Source organism: Silurus meridionalis, chromosome 2 (genome assembly GCF_014805685.1).
Source record: "Silurus meridionalis isolate SWU-2019-XX chromosome 2, ASM1480568v1, whole genome shotgun sequence".
NCBI classification, from domain to species: domain Eukaryota; kingdom Metazoa; phylum Chordata; class Actinopteri; order Siluriformes; family Siluridae; genus Silurus; species Silurus meridionalis.
Window position 1 is genome coordinate 8569961 of NC_060885.1, and position 11013 is coordinate 8580973.

The following is an 11013-nucleotide window of genomic DNA, read 5'->3' on the forward strand; positions in this document are numbered from 1 at the left end:
ATGACGTAACGCAGCCCCGGTGTTGCCAGATCCGCTTTTTACACGATTATGAGTTACACCCAGTTTACCGTTTTAGGGTGTATTGTATTGAAAGAAAGTAAAACAAAAAAAAACTATTTCTATTGTATATTTATATAATAAAACAATAATTATATATATATATATATATATATATATATATATATATATATATATATATATATATATATATATATATATATAAAATTCTTCTTCTTCTTACGGCAGCTCCCATTAGGGGTCGCCACAGCGGATCATCCGTCTCCATAAGCCCCTGTCCTCTACATCTGGCTCTGTCACACCGACTACCAGCATGTCTTCCCTCACCACATCCATGAACCTCCTCCTTGGCCTTCCTCTTTTTCTCCTTCCATCCTCAGTATTCTCCTACTAATATACCCTATGTCCCTCCTCTGCACATGTCCAAACCATCTCAATCTCACCTCCCTCACTTTGTCTCCAAAACGTCCTACATGCGCTGTCCCTCTAATAAACTCATTTCTGATCCTGTCCATCCTCGTCACTCCCAACAAAAACCTCAACATCTTCAGCTCTGCTACCTCCAGCTCCACCTCCTGTCTTTTACTCAATGCCACTGTCTCTTAACCATACAACATCTCAGGTCTCACCACAGTCCTATAAACTTTCCCTTTCACTCTCGCAGATACTCTTCTATCACAAATCACTCCTGCTATCACTCTTCTCCACCCACTCCACCCTGCCTGCACTCTTTTCTTCACTTCTCTAACACACTCTCCATTACTTTGCACTGTTGACCCCAGGTACCTGAACTCCTCCACCTTCTCCACCTCTTCTCCCTGCAACCGCACCACTCCACTGCCCTCCCTCTCATTCACACACATGCACTCTGTTTTACTCCTACTGACTTTCATTCCCCTTCTCTCCAGCACATACCTCCACCTCTCCAGGCTCTTCTCAAACTGCTCCCTATATAAATTCATTCTTTTTATCAATTCACTTATTTATTAAAGTTCAGAAACTAAATGATTTTGTCAGGTTTTTGGTGGATCCGAATCCGAATATATATATATATATATATATATATATATATATATATATATATATATATATATATATATACTCCTAAACAAAATCTTATGGCAAAAGCAAAAAGTATACTTACCTCTCATTCTGAGAGAAGGTGGTACCAGTTGAGCAGTGCTGGAGGATCTCAGACAGCGTGGTGCAGTGCGAGATGTGATGAGGTCACTGAAGTAAGATGGTGCTGGTCCATTTTTGGCCTTGTAGGCAAGCATCAGTGTTTTGAATCTGATACGTGCAGCTACTGGAAGCCAGTGAAGGGAGCGCAGCTGTGGGGTGGTGTGTGAGAACTTGGGCAGATTAAACACATGTCGTGCAGCTGCTTTTTGGATCATTTGCAGTGGATGAATAGCGTTCAGGGGAAGACCTGCCAGCAGAGAGTTGCAGTAGTCGAGTCTTGAGATGACAAGAGACTGAACAAGCACCTGGGCAGCCTGTGTGGACAGAAATGGTCGAATCCTTCGGATGTTGTTCCGATGTCTTCCAAGTTGTCTTCCTGGTTGTAGTGAAAAAAACAGAGGAAAGCCATCAGTTTATAGCAGAAAATAAAAATAATAAATCAGCATCAAACAGGAAAGACTGTCACAGTCATAGTACCACCTTCGACTTACGAGATTTTTGACTTACGATGGGGTTATCATAACGTATCTCCATCGTAAGTAGAGGATTACCTGTATATCTTCAGCCACATTAATTTTTTTCTGTTTTGTCAACCAGTTTGCAGTTTGCTCCAGATGCGGTTTGTGAGCTCTGACTAGTGCGCTCTCTGACCATCCAATCAAAGAATGTGAAAATGTTATGTACATATGACAGATGGCCCTGGTGCTGCTAACTCGAAATCTGATTGGTTAAAGCAACAGTTTCATTTTCATGTGTATTCAAAGGAACAGGTGGCCACACTGGCAGATTTCTTTGACCCTGCCAACAGATGATGGCTGAAATATGATTGGATATAATTTCTAAGGGATAGTGTTTAGGTCAGCAGAGAAAGCTTTGCCTGCCTTTTGATGGCCCACTACTTGATTTACTTTTATATGAAATTAAATAATTTTCCCTTTCCGATGAAATAGAGTGTGTGTTTGTGTGAGTTGAATTTATAAATCATGACTAATCCAGAATTTCATTATCACTTGGTGGAAAGAAGTGGGATGAACCAAGGAAGCAAATATTTTATATAAAATAAAATGTTGTGTAATTATCTGCAGGCTATTTCCTTTCTGCTTCTGCTAATACAGGATATTAAACAATCCCTGATTACCCACTTGTTTGTAAGGAAGATTGGAAATTACAGACTAATTTGTGCATGCAATATAGAATATATTTAGCTGTCTTTTCACATAGCTGAAAGCCTAGAGTAAAAAAGCTTTGTATAAAAAAATATTCATTTAATTACTTTTTTTTATTATTTTATACTGCCCATGTTTCTGCTACTATAGGAGTATTAAATAAAATCCTAATTACCCACTAATTTGTAAGGAATTTTGTAATTATGAACTAATTTCTACATGCAATACTGAATAAAACAATAAAACAAACTGTTACCTGCAGCACGTGACTGCACGCCTCTTGTTACATATCCACGTACGCGTGTATTCTTTTATCGATATGTTGATAATTATGGTCCAGTTCTGGCAACCCGACTTCATCTTTTTGGGCGTGCCCGGGGGCGGAGCTTCTGGTTAAGAGCACAGCGCGCCACTCACTCATTCTTTTGTGGTGTGTTGGAGACTTCGGTCGTCAGCAGGAGGAAGTTTTTTTTACTTCTTAGTTTTTAATCTATAACCGATAATCATCATGATCATTGTTATTGAGGATCAGGTAAGCGCTAGAAAACTAATCGAGTCGTGGATTTGCTGGTTTTTAGTTTGTTGTTTGTTGCGATTTTTCGGTATTTTTCCATCTTTCAAATCGATATATCGAATGTAATATCAAGTGGTCAAGATGTAATTTCCCTTATTTGTAAAGATATAATCTGGAAAACATCTTTATAGTAAATCTACGCTTTATTATAGACCGGTTAGTCTAGTTATTTATTTTTTTATAACGGTCCGTATTCATTATGATGCATATTGTCCTGTAATGTGGAGCTCGTCAAATGTTGTGGAGAGGCACAAACTAAAACGAATATATTTATATAGTATGTAAACTGTTTTGTTTTTAAAAACGATATTTTATTTGTTTTTAGTTTTAACACTGCTCCGGTCGACTCAGTTGCGTGCGCGCGCGTGCGTGCGTGCGCGTGCCCGAGTGTAGGCAAGATGGCGCCGATTTATCCTGGGTTGTACACCACTAAAAATGGCAAAAAAATTATTATAAATTGGACAATTTTATATTTATCCACTGTCCTTTGGTTTGGGTGGTATTTAAATTTCCGTATATGCGTGGGAGAGGGCTGTTTAGTTAGTTAAAAAAAGGCTTGTGCTAAAGCTAATTTCGGGTTTCTCTCTTCAAACCAAAATGTCGCCTTTTTTGAATGGAAAAATGAATAAAAAGCAGATGCACACAACCACACACACAGGATAATAAACTATTTCTGGGGATTTGTTTTTGTTTTTTTTGTAAGACTCGTCAGGAGACAGGCTTCATCCAGTTTGCAGGTTGACACCCAGATATTATTATGGCTTCATGTTTCCACACGCACAGTGAAACCGTGTGGGCTTCAAGTTAGGATTTTGGGTGTTTTTGTTTTTGTAATATTTGTTTGTATTTATATTTATATATAATGAGGGATTTTTACGCTGCTGCACTTTGTTCTAACGGGCGGTAACAGTGCGCGCGCTGCAGCCCGAACACGTGGCTCTGAGGGGGTTTCAGATTTACATATCACAGCTTTTTTCCCCCTGTGTGTGTGTGTGTGTGTGTGTGTGTGTGTGTGTGTGTGTGTGTGTGTGTGTGTAAATTACAGTATAAAATTATTGATGACTAAAGCTACTGAAAACGCACATTGTGCACAACAATTGTTAAAATTAAAATTTCTCTCATGGATGAGATGAAAACAGAGCTCTTATCTATAAAAACCCTGAAATCTCACATGCAGTATTCAGACCCTGAGCTCCAGTACTTTAGTTGAAGAATTGAAGACATACCTCTTCCTGAAACACTTAAACTAGCACTTTCCAAGATTGCTTTGTAGAATTCAAGAGTTATATTTATATTAAGTTTGTAATCTGTGTACCAGTGTATATTTATTCATTGCTAGAGACTCAAAGCACTTTTGTATGTCGCTCTGGATGAGGGTATCTGCTAAATGCCGTAAATGTAGTTGAAGCACGTTTGGCAACAATTACAACCTCGAGTCTTTTTGGGTATGATGCAACAAGCATTGCACACCTGCATTGGGTGATTTTTTTATTTATTTATTTTTTATTTTTGTTGCCATTCTTCGTCAAATCCTCTCAATCTGGGTCAGGTTGGACGTGGACCGTAGGTGGGCGGTCACTTTCAGGTCTCTCCAGAGATGTTCAATTGGGTTCAGGGCTCTGGCTGGGCCGCTCTAGGACATTGAGTTGTCCCGAAGTGCCTGATTTTCACCAGACGTGACGTTTATAATTAAGGCCAAACAGTTCACTTTTGGTTTCATCAGACCAGAGAAACTTCTTTTACTTAGCTGCCTGTTGGCAACCTCCAAGTGAGCATCAATGGGTTTTGCACCAAGAGGCTTCTGTCTAGCTACTCTGCCATAAAGCCTAGAGGGCTGAAGTGATTGACCTTTTTGGAACTTTGTCCCATCTCCATACACAGCTGTGAGGACTTCTGTAGTGTTGTGTGCCTTTCCAAATCATGTCTAATTAATAATCTTTTTCACAGGTGGGCTTTAATCAAGGTGTAAAAACATCTTGGGGACCATCAATAGATTTGGCAAGCACCTGAGCTTATTTTCAAAGGGTCTAAATACTCATTCACATTTTTTTCACTTTGTAATTAGGGGTTACAGAGTGTAGATTAATGAGAATTTTATTTTTGTGATTGTAGTATCAGGCTGCAACAAAAACAATTTTAAAAAAATTTAGGGGGTTTTGAATACTTTCTGAATGTACTGTGTATCTGTGATGTACAGTGCACACTTGTCTATATAATGTCCCACAGTTAACAATGTCAGATCACAAACCAAGCTATAAAGTCTAAGGAATTATCTGTAGACCTCAGACAAGATTGTCTCGAGGCACATATCTTAGGAAGGGTACAGAAAAATTTCTGCAGCCTTGAAGGGCACTATTAGCACAGTGACCTTGATTATCTGTAAATGAAAGAAGTTTAGAACCACCAGGGACGAAACCAGGCACCACTCATCACCTGGCCAATATCATCCACTCAGTAAAGCACGGTGGTGGCAGCATCATGCTGTGGGGATGTTTTTTAGTGGAACTGGGAGACTAGTTAGGATTGAGGCAAATATGGATGCAGCAGTGTAGAAATGCATCCTTAACGAAAACCTGGACTTCCGATTGGGGCAATGGTTCATTTTCCATCAGGACGACAACCTTAAGCACACAGACAAGATAACAAAGGAGTGGCTTGAGTCCAGCCAGAGCTCAGACCTCTCTAGGGAAATCTGAAAGACTGTGCACCAACTCGAACCATTGAAACTAATTAAGCTCGAGCTTTTCTGCAAATAATGGGAGACGCTGCCTGTAGCATCAAACTCAAAAAGACTTGAGGCTGTAATTGGTGCCTAAATTGCTTCAACAAAGTATTGAGCAAAAGCTGTGAATACTTATTAACTTATAATACCTTATTTTGAAATAAGGCTGTAACATAAATTGTGAAAAATTTGAAGAGCTGTAAACACTTTCTGGCTGCACTGTATATACACACACACACACACACCCCAAATTTGCGTTACTTTATACATGAATGCTTTCTTTCCTACCTATTCAATTGCAATGACAATTTTCCATGAACACACATTTCATATATGCACACATCTATAGCTAGAGTGAGACAGATGCATCAAGATGTGCATTCATGCAAAATGCGAGTACTGATGTCTGCGGTAAAATCCACATTTTGAATATAAATGCAATCTACTTTATTAAAAACTGAGCTTCTGTTTTCTGAATCGCATTGAAATTCATGCACCGTGGCGTTTCTTATTGTGCTAGAAGGTTTAGGCTATGAGGAAGGAAAAATGGCTTTCTGTGTAACAGGCATATCTTTATTTCTAATGCTGTCACTTCTCTGCAGGCAGCTTTTGATAAAGCTCTGGCTGATGCAGGCGATAAGCTCGTCGTGGTGGACTTCACAGCCACGTGGTGTGGGCCTTGCCAGAGTATCGCTCCTTTTTACAAAGTGAGTAAACCCTGCTTATGATATTCATTTGTTATCCTCACAATAATCATTACATTTTAGAAGGACCGATCCAAAATGAAGCTGATGGTTGAATTTTTTCCACGATCACACATCCTGTGATAATTGCATTTTATGCAATTATATGAAAGCTCTCATTAGTGGAGGCACTGCGCTGTGTGTTAATAATCTAGATGACATGTAACACGACCATAACATTCACATGTGCTTATTAAACATCTCGGTCCCAATTTAGTCCACCTTGCTTTTAGACTCTTATCAGAATTTTTTTTCTCTGTATTTTGCAGCATGGATTTTGCTCATTTAGCCTCATGTGTATTAGTGAGGCCAGGAAGTGGTGATGGTGTTTGGGTCTGGGGTGCAGTTCCAGGTTATTTCAAAGGTGTTCCATGGGGTTGAGGTCAGGATTGTGCAAGACTCTACACACAAGTTCTAAAATTCCAACCTTATCAATGTCTTCATGGACCTTGCTTTGTGTGCAGGGACATAATCATGATGGAACATGTTTAAGGGTGTTTTGGTTTCAGTTAAGTAAAACTGTAATGTTGTAGCTTGGAGAAGACCAACAAAGGGGTTTGAGTTTGTGTGTAATTTGGATGCCATGGTGCCCAAATGGCACCCATTTACTGCAGACAGGTGCTGTTTGCATTTACAACATGCAGCAGATGCCCCTATCCAGCTTATGTAAGTTGTGGTTGGTGGTTAGAGGTTGCTGGTTCTTCTGTGCTTTGGGTTTGTGGCTGTGTTATGGTTATGGTTGTCCATTTGTATGCTTGGATGAAAGCAGTACTGCAAATTGATTATTTCTTTTAACCTTCCTACTCTGAGCTATTTCTGTTTTGATGCGTGGTCTTTTCAGGGTGACTCCGCCCTCAACATTTACTATATTGTTTTAGCTTAAATAATGTAAAACTTTTATGACCTTCACTCACCAGATGTTAACCCAACTGAACATTTTGCAAAGGAGTGAAGTCTGTTAGACCGTACTGGCCAACTGAGAATCTTTTAGACAAACACTTCTGTATGTGGATTAGTGGGGTGCAATTAATGCCCAGGTGCCTGGTGTAAAACTATAATTACATGTTGACAAAAGAAAACAAGATGAGTCATTGTTCATTATATAGTGTTGGTTGGGAAGATTATAACATGTTCAATTAAGTCTTTCTAAAGAACTAGTGGTTTGTAGGATTTGTATGCAATGTGGCAGTTTAGGGTTTGTTTTTGTATATGTGATGTGCTTTTTTTCCCCCAGTATATGTGATGGTGGCTTTAATTTTTAGTGTTTTATTCCTAGACAATCATTATCAATAAGACAAGTGAGCTACTGTTCTATTTGTTTGTTTTGTTGTCTGATTATACTATCCAATGGATCCCTTTTACTAACATAGGATGTCTTATTAAAACTGACCATTTTACTTTCTCTCTCCTTTTCAGGGACTTTCTGAAAACCCAAATTATGGCAACGTGGTCTTCCTCAAGGTAGATGTAGACGACGCACAGGTTAGTAAGCTCTTCTGCTCTCCCACCATTCCGGTTTTCCACTGCTATAGGCAGTGTAACTGGATCTGTTTAAATCCAAATATAGGCATTAGAGAAGTAAATCTGCAGTAGGCGTTGGGTAGTTGTATGAACCACGCCACTGCTGAGGACAAAAAAAAACTGAAGTAGAAAAGACCACGTGTTTGTGTGCGCACCTGCGTTCTCTGCCGGTTCCTCAAACGCAGATGCATCGCCTGACTTCAGTTCATGATGGTTCTTAAAAAAGAGATGTTTTGAATGTTCTTGCTTACAAAATTTACATGTAGTTAAATTTGACAGGGATTGCGAGTATTTAAATAGCAATACTTTACTTCTATGTTCTTTGGATTGTAAACCTTAATTTAGAGCTAGAATTTGAACTTTACCTTCTGATCCAAAAAAAAAGTACTATGTTTAGTACTAGGCTACAAATTTCCACTTGTAACTTGTTTTGTGTGTTTATTTTTTATTTTTTCCTCTCTCCCCTCAATCAGGTTTCACCTGGTTGCAAATAAATACATTTTCATGTCTTTTTCTATGTTTAATGGAAAGAAGTTGAATCTTTCACAGCCCTGTGTGTTTGTGGAAGGTGATATCTCTTTAAACCTGAAGAACACAATATATTAACTTCAAAATTCTACAGTATAATAATGTGGTATGCCACACTCGATCAAAAAGAAGCATGTTTCAAATGCACTGCAGATTGAGAAAAATCTGAAATGTAATGTTTAGATGTTTTTGTATTAAAACAATTAGAACTACACTTGAACCTGAATAAAGAGTGGAACTCAAATCTATTGTTTTTTCTGGGCAAAAAAAGGACTGACTTATGATCTGCCCTGTTAATCCCCCCACCCTTTGTTCCTTTAGGATGTGGCTCAGTCTTGTGAGATCAGATGCATGCCAACGTTCTACTTTTACAAGAATGGAAAGAAGGTGGGTTAGATCCTTTTAGTTTAAGCACAAAAAGCAGGGAATTGTATAGCCTGCTATTATTCTGGTTGACATCTCGGCTGATTCATTTTACAAAAAAATTATTTTTTTATTTTTTGTGCTACAGATTGAAGAGTTCTCTGGGTCCAACCAGACGAAACTGGAGGAGCTGGTCAACACACACAAATGAACGATGACAAATGTCTGACACATGAAGAAAAAAAAATATATATATATATGCTCGAGCCAGATACACCTACTGTTACATCCATAGATTTTTCTAACAAGCACCGACTTTGTTGCTTAACTAACATTTCATGCCCTGAGAGAACCTTTATAAATAGTATATTCAAGTATGCCTTACTCAATTCACTGTCTTGCCATAACCATTTCATTTGTTTTTAAATTGTTTAACTCCATGTATTGTGTCCAGAAATCTAACTGCTAATTAAAATCAGGTTTAATAAAAACATATACACAGAATACAAACTTTACTTTGTTTTTTTAATGCAGGTTTTTATTTATTAAATACATGACATCACTAGGAGAGAGAACCAGAGCTTGATGGATAGAAAGAGAGAATGCTGTAGGTAAAGTAATGATTTAAATGTGAAATTGAAATTGTTTTTCTCAATGAATTCAGTTAAAAGTGCTCAGGTGGCAGAAAAGACTTGTAATGAATGGACATGAAGTGCCAACAAGATGACTATGGGTTCCCCCTTTGCGTCTGGTTCCTCTTTAGGTTTCTTCATTTCATCTGGGCGTTTTTCCTTTCCACAGTTGCCACTGGGTCACTCGCTATGGACAAACTTATAATTATAAGGAACAAACTAATAGGCACTAAACTTTATTCATCTTTATAACTGTGTTATCTCTGTAAAGCTGCTTTGAGACCATGTTCGTTGTTAAATGCGCTATACAAATTGAATGAAGTTGACAATTTTAAGGTCTAGGGTTAAAATGGCAAAGTTGATTTTATTAAAGAAACAAACAATTCAGTGGAAGCATATAAAAAAAAAAATCAGGGCATGATATTTATTTATTTTTTAATAACCTTTAACACTCAACCATTTTATATTTTTAACGCAATATTTTTAATACTGACATTTTCTTTCTTCCAAACTGATCTAGAGTCTTTCTCACTTTGCAACACAATGGCAGTGAGGTCCTTACATGTACAAAACAAAAAGATTAAATATCTCACCTTCTGGAATGATCACATTCATGGCCTTGACCAGTCATGAAACAATTAGCCTTAATTATTTAACTGTATTTCTAATAACTTTCATGTACTTGTAATCATCATTTGTAATTAAACCTCAATCATACTGTAAATATACTTTTTTGATTGATTCAACATGACTAATTATATGGAAAATAACTACAACCCCAAATCAGGAAAAAGTTGGGACAGTATGGAAAACGCAAAAAAAAAAAAAAGGAGTGATTTCAAAATTTACTTTGGCTTGTAATTCATTGCAGATAATATGAACACAATATTTCATGTTTTGTTTGGTCAACTTCATGTCATTTGTAAATATACATCCTTTCCTGTCATTCAGACCTGCAACACATTCCAAAAAAAGTTGCGACGAGCAATTTAGGGCTAGTAATAAGTTAAATTGGTTAAATAATAATGTGATTTGGATCGCCAGTTTGCCAACAAATACATGAGAAAATTCTTGACAGCTTTAAAAACAATGTCCCTCAAAGAAAGATAGGAAGAGATTTGGATATTTCACCTTCAACATTACATAACATAATTAAAAGATTCAAGGAATCTGGAGGAATTTCAGTGCGTAAAGGACAAGGGCGCAAGCCTAAGCTGAACAACCGTGATCTCTGATCCCTCAGGTGGCACTGCATCAAGAATCGGCATTCATCTATAAGCGATGTCACCACATGGGTTCAGGACTACTTTGGCAAACCTTTAAGTACCACAGTACGTAGTTACATCCACAAATGCCAGTTAAAACTGTACTGTGCCAAAAGGAAGCCCTATGTTAAGTGTCCAGAAGCGCCCTCGACTTCTCCTGGCTCGGAGGCATCTGGGAGGAATGGATGCCAAAGAAGAAAAGGATCATCCAGACTGTTACCAGCAACAAGTCCAAAAGCCAGGGTCTGTCATGGTATGGGGTTGTGTCAGTGCCCTTGGCAAAGGTAACTTGCACTTCT

At 38.1% G+C, this 11013-nt stretch overlaps 1 protein-coding gene across 1 annotated transcript; it reads left to right on the forward strand.

Moving 5' to 3' along the window:
• The first annotated feature begins 2741 nt into the window (after nt 1–2741).
• On the forward strand, nt 2742–9321 carry LOC124377942 (thioredoxin-like). Its single transcript, XM_046837348.1, has 5 exons — nt 2742–2898; nt 6265–6369; nt 7822–7887; nt 8776–8841; nt 8966–9321. The coding sequence occupies exons 1-5, from the start codon at nt 2875–2877 to the stop codon at nt 9026–9028; spliced, it is 324 nt and encodes a 107-aa protein (XP_046693304.1). The 5' UTR covers nt 2742–2874; the 3' UTR covers nt 9029–9321.
• The last annotated feature ends 1692 nt before the right edge of the window (nt 9322–11013 follow it).